Raw genomic sequence first — 8,424 nt, 5'->3', positions numbered from 1 at the left:
TCTTCCTTCAGTTCTTTGATTTCTTTGTTTGTGTGTTCTTTAAATTCACTGAATTCTTTTATTATGTTTATAATTGTTCTTTTGTGTTCCATGTCCTGTGTTATCTCTAGGGAGTTCTCATTGTACTCCTAGAGGACTATTGGTACTTGGTGGGGATATATTGTTTTGGTTTTTCATGTTATTATTTTTTCTCTGTCACTTTGACATGTGAATTTCTTTCATAGTTTCTGATTCTTGTGTGATACTTAAGCCTTCCTTCATTGAGTTTAGATTTCTTTCTTTTTGTAAACTTTATGTGCCTTTGTGGTTTACTTGTTGGGCCTGAAAAGCTGGTTGGTCTAGGCTTCAGGTTCTCTCTTCTGATTTTATATTGTAGTGGTCTAATTGATTTTCTCTTCGGGAGTGCCCACAGATCCCCGGTTGAGATGAGGCTCAGATGCTCTCAGGCTTTCTCCTAAGGTCTGGGTCCCTCCAGGAAAGATGCTGCCCTCAGGAATTTGGGGGCTGTCCTGGCTTTGAAGGAGGGCCCAGGATAGATGCTGGTCTCGGGAAGCTGATGGCTGTGCCACCCAGGGAAGTAAAGGGAGGTGAGGGTGGGACCACATCCAAAGGGTTCCTGGGGCCTGCAGGTAGGAACTGGGTTGGTCAGGATGCAAAGGATCAGTAAGCAGTGGTAGCTCTGGGCCGAACGGTTAGCCCTGGTGTTTGAGGTGCCAATACAAGAAATGGGCCTGTACCAAGGCTAGGAGAAGAGATGCAGTGGGGGCACTGGGAGAGTAAAAGAGGCTGGGGAAATCAAGGCATGGTGGGCAAACTGGACTTACCCACAGAAGGTGCTGGTACCAGGACATTGGAGGCTGCATAGCCCAGGAACAAAACCAGAGTTAGTTTCTTTTAATATAATGAGTGTGTGTGTGTGTGTGTGTGTGTGTGTGTGTGTGTGAGTACATGTGTCAAGGTGTGCATGGAGGTCAGAGGACAACTTGTGGGAAGCAGTTCTCCCATTCCACTATGTGGGTTCTAAGGATTGAACTCAAGTTGTCAGGCTTGGCAGCAAGTGTTTTTACTGCTGGTTCATCTCTATGGCCTGGTGACTGATTTTCTTTCTATAACTTTACTGGCAAATTCATCATCTTCCAAAAATATGAATTTATTGATGCAGATTGATGATGTCACAGCACAAGTGAAACGCGCATCATTATATTTGGAATGCCTGAAAGGAAAACATAAACTTGTTCAGGAGAAATTGCGAACTATGGCAAATGAGGAAGAAGAAAAGGATATAGAAGAGAAACTTCTTTTAGAAAAGAAACTTGAACAGGAAGTCATCAACCTCAAAACTCACATAAAGGAGAATATGATCGATAAAAAGGATGCGGAAAAGCATTTACAAGAGGTTTTACAAAGAGAGGCAAAGAAAACCTTGAAGAGACCATAGGACAGGTGGCTTTAGTTGAAGAGTGGAGAGGGCTGCTATCACAAATTCAGACTGGGCAAATGAGGAAGAAGAAAAGGATATAGAAGAGAAACTTCTTTTAGAAAAGAAACTTGAACAAGAAGTCATCAGCCTCAAAACTCACATAAAGGAGAATATGATCGATAAAAAGGATGCGGAAAAGCATTTACAAGAGGTTTTACAAAGAGAGGCAAAGAAAACCTTCAAAGAATTTAATCGTATTCTTCAAGTTTTACAGGTTACTATATTTAGTTACAATTGCTTTTGCACTAAAAATTGTATTTTGATGTATAATTCACATGTATTTCTTCTTTCCTTGTAGCAATGTTTTGTGCATTTGTAAAAACAAGAAGACATCTGTTTCTTCTGTTAAATATTTCAGTTTAAAATAATATTAAGGAAATTCATCTTTTATGATTGTAGAGAGTCGCCTGAGCTTTAAGACTACTTAGTAAAATATGGCTGCTTGGGGAAAGATGAAATTGTTGCACAGAAATTGTAAAGTACTATTCAACTGTTGATAAATCCAATTATTAAATTGATCATATTACTTTTTTGAAGTATCATATTGCATGTGTACTAACAAGAATATTTCAGGCCTCAGGATATAACTCACCATTAGAACATTTCCTTGGTATGCATGAGGCTATGGGGTCAATCCACAAAATAAAATAAGGATTCATTTCTAAAAATATATCTTTATTGAATCATTGTGGATTTCATGCATCTTTAACATATTTAGCTCCCTTTTCCTGTGTGCCCCATAGCCCACCCACAGGACGTCATGCATTTTTCATATATGTTAAATCCTATCGAGTCAAGTTTGTGTACACAGATTCATTTTTAAATAACTCTGATGTAATGAAGTTGATATTGTTGGTAAATATTTTTAAAGTCCAGTATCTTTTGCAGATATTTAATATCATTTTCTCTATCACTGACTGAAAACTAATGATAAAATCATGTAAGGATCACTGAATACACTGATTCTACAATGAAGTGTTAACTTTTGTTTAGTTGAAAACTGAAGCTGATCGTCTGGAAGAGCAGAGAAGAAATGATTCTGTCACTTCACTGAGAACTGAATTGGAAGGCATAATTAAAGAAAAGGAATCCGAGCTCACAAAACTAAAATCTGAAAATGAGTCTGCTAAAACTGAGTTGGAAATGTATAAGGAAAGATATCAAGAACAGTTAAAGTTTACATTTTACTGGTACAGCAAAGAGAAAAGTAAGTCAATGCACAGAATCCCAGAAAGTGAGTTAAGATGCTAGATTTTATTTTAACCTGCTTTTTAGTGAAAAATCTTCATGACAGCAGTAGACAGCAAAGCCAACAACAATATTTTGCAATTAGTGCCAGTAAATTAGCCCCGCATTTGCACACTAAATAACCTTGCTCCACCTGCTTTTGATTTTGTGTGGCTTTCTTCCTCATTATTCCATTATAATTAAGCTGATATGTTGAAATTTCAGCTAAGTATACAAGTCTTACTGAGTCATACAGCTCAATGTTATTAATTTTTCTTAAGTAGACATATTCACTATTTCAAGTGTTTGAGGGAAGATTAGATTATAAACTCAGAGGTCTAATATCACTTACACTACTCTGGCACTTGATAAATTAACTTTGTTATCTTTGGTGTAAAACTGAGGTAGTCTGGAGTCAAACTATTCTGCGGAGTTTTTCTGGTTGCTTAAATAGGCCTACTAATGATATAGGAAAGGATTAATGCAGGCATGGACTCAATTACAGTTCATACACTGATTAAGTATAATTACTAAGTCAGTGTGGGAAAATGGCTTTTTAGAAGACCAAAAGATCATGGCCCAAGTCTGAATACTTAGTAAAGACGTTATGGACTAATCCCAGGAACTGCTTTAGTCACTTTGGTCACCAACCTTATTTTGTCCTTACCCTTAGAGGTTGTTTCTCTGAATGATTCATCAGTGCCCGATCCTTAATTTCTCCTAATGAGTAGAATGTATAGACAGTACAAACAAATGCTTGAAAATGACATTGAAGGATGATGACAACTCCATAAAATGGCTTACCAAATAGATTCATAGGATTTAGTCACATTTCGATTCTATATTTTGAAGCAGTTCAACCTGATTCAATGTACTTAAACATTTTGAAATTTTACTCTAGGGAAACTAATTAATATATCCACCATGTCACCTTGGTATTCTTCACATACAAGTATTTATAATAACTTTATAGAAAAAATTAGTACAGCCCTTCCAGCAGGCAACAATGTTGCCTGTAAAACCACATATTGATTCCCATTTTTCCCTCCCAAATTGTTTGAAATACTTGCTACTTAGTAAAGAGTCATTCTAGAATTATATATGCCTGTAAAGAGAAATTTGAACTGTTACAAAGTATTCTTAAGACATTTCAAATATTACAAACTACTTTAGGGGAAATTCCATTTACTCTTATGGCATTTAAAAAGATGAAGTATTTTAGACTCTATTTCAGAAAAAAAGGGAGATTTGAAGTATTTTTGTTTTTCAGTATTCGCAAGTCCATTGATCAGCTACAGAAAGACAATGCCAGGCTTCTTGTGGAGAATGAACAGTTCAGACTTTCACACAGGGGAAACTTCTACTGAAAAATTTCAGGATTGATTCGAACACAGCAGAAAATTCAAAACAAGAGCAAACTTGGGTACCCCTATGTCACATCTGTGACTTAGACTAAGAGCTTGCAGGACCCACTTGCCAAGGTTAGTCACAGTTTCAGTTGTCCATTGTGTTTCAGGTTTCTGATAGGAATGTTTCCAGTTTCATGAATAATGGAGTTCAGAGACTTGTCCCTGTGAAGTTAAGGTTAAGTAACCTCTGTTATGAAGTAAAGACAACATTCTTAACCATTTTATGTATTTTTTATTCTTGATAATTTTAGATAGATGTACAATGAAATACCACATTTATCTCCTTCCCTTTTCCCACTGCCAATTCTCCCCATCCTCCTCGATATGTCCCCTTCTCAACCTTATAGTTCATTGGGTCCCATTAGTCCTGCTCATATATGCATGGGTTTGGGACCATACCATTGCTAAATCACTCTCTGGAACTTTTCTTTTCAACACATGCTTACATATTAAATTCATTCATTAAATGGAACTAAATTGCTGCATTTTAAATTTTATTCAAATAAGTATCCATATTAGATTTTAGAAAATATGATTAATACTAACTAAATTTATACCATGCAATAGTTGGCTTATTTATTGTTATTAATTATTATTCCTATTAAATTTTGAAGAGACCATAGGACAGGTGGCTTTAGTTGAAGAGTGGAGAGGGCTGCTATCACAAATTCAGACTGGGCAAATGAGGAAGAAGAAAAGGATATAGAAGAGAAACTTCTTTTAGAAAAGAAACTTGAACAAGAAGTCATCAGCCTCAAAACTCACATAAAGGAGAATATGATCGATAAAAAGGATGCGGAAAAGCATTTACAAGAGGTTTTACAAAGAGAGGCAAAGAAAACCTTCAAAGAATTTAATCGTATTCTTCAAGTTTTACAGGTTACTATATTTAGTTACAATTGCTTTTGCACTAAAAATTGTATTTTGATGTATAATTCACATGTATTTCTTCTTTCCTTGTAGCAATGTTTTGTGCATTTGTAAAAACAAGAAGACATCTGTTTCTTCTGTTAAATATTTCAGTTTAAAATAATATTAAGGAAATTCATCTTTTATGATTGTAGAGAGTCGCCTGAGCTTTAAGACTACTTAGTAAAATATGGCTGCTTGGGGAAAGATGAAATTGTTGCACAGAAATTGTAAAGTACTATTCAACTGTTGATAAATCCAATTATTAAATTGATCATATTACTTTTTTGAAGTATCATATTGCATGTGTACTAACAAGAATATTTCAGGCCTCAGGATATAACTCACCATTAGAACATTTCCTTGGTATGCATGAGGCTATGGGGTCAATCCACAAAATAAAATAAGGATTCATTTCTAAAAATATATCTTTATTGAATCATTGTGGATTTCATGCATCTTTAACATATTTAGCTCCCTTTTCCTGTGTGCCCCATAGCCCACCCACAGGACGTCATGCATTTTTCATATATGTTAAATCCTATCGAGTCAAGTTTGTGTACACAGATTCATTTTTAAATAACTCTGATGTAATGAAGTTGATATTGTTGGTAAATATTTTTAAAGTCCAGTATCTTTTGCAGATATTTAATATCATTTTCTCTATCACTGACTGAAAACTAATGATAAAATCATGTAAGGATCACTGAATACACTGATTCTACAATGAAGTGTTAACTTTTGTTTAGCTGAAAACTGAAGCTGATCGTCTGGAAGAGCAGAGAAGAAATGATTCTGTCGCTGCACTGAGAACCGAAATGGAAGGCATAGTTAGAGAAAAGGAATCTGAGCTCGCGAAACTAAAATCTGAAGAAGCTTCTGCTATCACTGAGTTGGAAACGTATAAGGAAAGATACCGAGAACAGTTAAAGGTTACATTTTCACTGAGACAGAAAAGAGACAAGTAAGTCAATGCACAGAATCCCAGAAAGTGAGTTAAGATGCTAGATTTTATTTTAACCTGCTTTTTAGTGAAAAATCTTCATGACAACAGTAGACAGCAAAGCCAACAACAATATTTTGCAATTAGTGCCGGTAAATTAGCCCCGCATTTGCACACTAAATAACCTTGCTCCACCTGCTTTTGATTTTGTGTGGCTTTCTTCCTCATTATTCCATTATAATTAAGCTGATATGTTGAAATTTCAGCTAAGTATACAAGTCTTACTGAGTCATACAGCTCAATGTTATGAATTTTTCTTAAGTAGACGTATTGGCAATATCAAGTGTTTGAGGGAAGATTAGATTGTAAACTCAGAGGACTAATATCGCTTACACTACTCTGGCACTTGATAAATTACCTTTGCTATCTTTGGTGCTACACTGAGGTAGTCTGGAGTCAAACTATTCTGCGGAGTTTTTCTGGTTGCTTAAATAGGCCTACTAATGATATAGGAAAGGATTAATGCAGGCATGGACTCAATTACAGTTCATACACTGATTAAGTATAATTACTAAGTCAGTGTGGGAAAATGGCTTTTTAGAAGACCAAAAGATCATGGCCCAAGTCTGAATACTTAGTAAAGACGTTATGGACTAATCCCAGGAACTGCTTTAGTCACTTTGGTCACCAACCATATTTTGTCCTTACCCTTAGAGGTTGTTTCTCTGAATGATTCATCAGTGCCCGATCCTTAATTTCTCCTAATGAGTAGAATGTATAGACAGTACAAACAAATGCTTGAAAATGCCATTGAAGGATGATGACAATTCCATAAAATGGCTTACCAAATAGATTCATAGGATTTAGTCACATTTCGATTCTATATTTTGAAGCAGTTCAACCTGATTCAATGTACTTAAACATTTTGAAATTTTACTCTAGGGAAACTAATTAATATATCCACCATGTCACCTTGGTATTCTTCACATACAAGTATTTATAATAACTTTATAGAAAAAATTAGTACAGCCCTTCCAGCAGGCAACAATGTTGCCTGTAAAACCACATATTGATTCCCATTTTTCCCTCCCAAATTGTTTGAAATACTTGCTACTTAGTAAAGAGTCATTCTAGAATTATATATGCCTGTAAAGAGAAATTTGAACTGTTACAAAGTATTCTTAAGACATTGCAAATATTACAAACTACTTTAGGGGAAATTCCATTTACTCTTATGGCATTTAAAAAGATGAAGTATTTTAGACTCTATTTAAAAAAAAGTAGATTTGAAGTATTTGTCTTTTTCAGTACTTACAAGACCATTGAGCAGCTACAGAAAGACAGTACAAGGCTGTGGAGAATATTCTATTCAAGCCATCACACAGAGGAAACTTCTACTGAAAAATTTCAGGATTGATTCGAACACAGCAGAAAATTCAAAACAAGAGCAAGCTTGGGTACCCCTATGTCACATCTGTGACTTAGACTAAGAGCTTGCAGGACCCACGTGCCAAGGTTAGTCACAGTTGTCCATTATGTTTCAGGTTTCTGATAGGAATGTTTCCAGTTTCATGAATAACGGAGTTCAGAGACTTGTCCCTGTGAATTTAAGGTTAAGTAACCTCTGTTATGAAGTAAAGACAATGTTCTTAACCATTTTGTGTTTTTTATTCTTGAGAATTTTAGATAGATGTACAATGAAATACCACATTTATCTCCCTCCCTTTACCCACTGCCAATTATCCTCCCCATCCTCCTCGATATGTCCTCTTCTCAACCTTATAGTTCATTGGGTCCCATTAGTCCTGCTCATATGTGCATCGGTTTGGGACCATACCATTGCTAAATCACTCTCCGGAACTTTTCAACACATGCTTACATATTAAATTCATTCATTAAATGGAACTAAATTGCTGCATTTTAAATTTTATTCAAATAAGTATCCATATTAGATTTTAGAAAATATGATTAATACTAACTAAAGTTATGCAATAGTTGGCTTATTTATTATTAATTATTATTCCTATTAAATTTTTATGCATTTCTTGCAATATATCTTAATCATGTTTAGATCCCTCCCTTATCTGCATCCCTCCATAATGCCCCACGCCAGATTTCATGCATTCTATCCTATAAGTTAAGGCCTATTGCGTTAAGTTCATGTCCCCAGATCCCCCTCAGAAATCATCTACCATAGCCTGGTTGGTCTATCTAGCATCACTCCCTTAAAGATGACCAACTGTCTCTCACCTAGCAGTCATCAGTTGCCAATAGCATCTCAGTTAAGGTGGGGACTTCTTACCCTTTCCCCTCATCTTTGCTGGGTTTTTGTCTGGTTTGAGTCTCCATGGGTCTTGTGCATACTGTCACCATTGCTGAAAATGTAATTTAGTCTTTGGAAATTTCATACTTGTACACAATGTATCTTGATCATACCCTCCCCTCAGTTTAACCCC

The 8,424-nt window shown here is 35.6% G+C and overlaps 1 protein-coding gene across 1 annotated transcript in view; it reads left to right on the top strand.

Moving 5' to 3' along the window:
- LOC103745144 (ankyrin repeat domain-containing protein 26-like) overlaps nt 1-8,418 on the top strand; it is a 22,636-nt gene extending 14,218 nt beyond the window's left edge. Inside the window, exons 2-3 of the mRNA XM_008847047.2 lie at nt 2,474-2,687; nt 7,277-8,418. Of these exons, the coding sequence (XP_008845269.1) occupies nt 2,474-2,687; nt 7,277-7,458 (396 nt within the window). The 3' untranslated portion in view covers nt 7,459-8,418. The remainder of the gene's footprint in view (nt 1-2,473; nt 2,688-7,276) is intronic.
- Nucleotides 8,419-8,424: the final 6 nt, after the last annotated feature.

This window comes from Nannospalax galili, unplaced genomic scaffold, assembly GCF_000622305.1.
Source record: "Nannospalax galili isolate Female #2095 unplaced genomic scaffold, S.galili_v1.0 scaffold5003, whole genome shotgun sequence".
Classification (NCBI taxonomy): domain Eukaryota; kingdom Metazoa; phylum Chordata; class Mammalia; order Rodentia; family Spalacidae; genus Nannospalax; species Nannospalax galili.
Note: the sequence above shows the minus strand (reverse complement) of the source record. Positions and strands in the feature narration are given on the sequence as shown.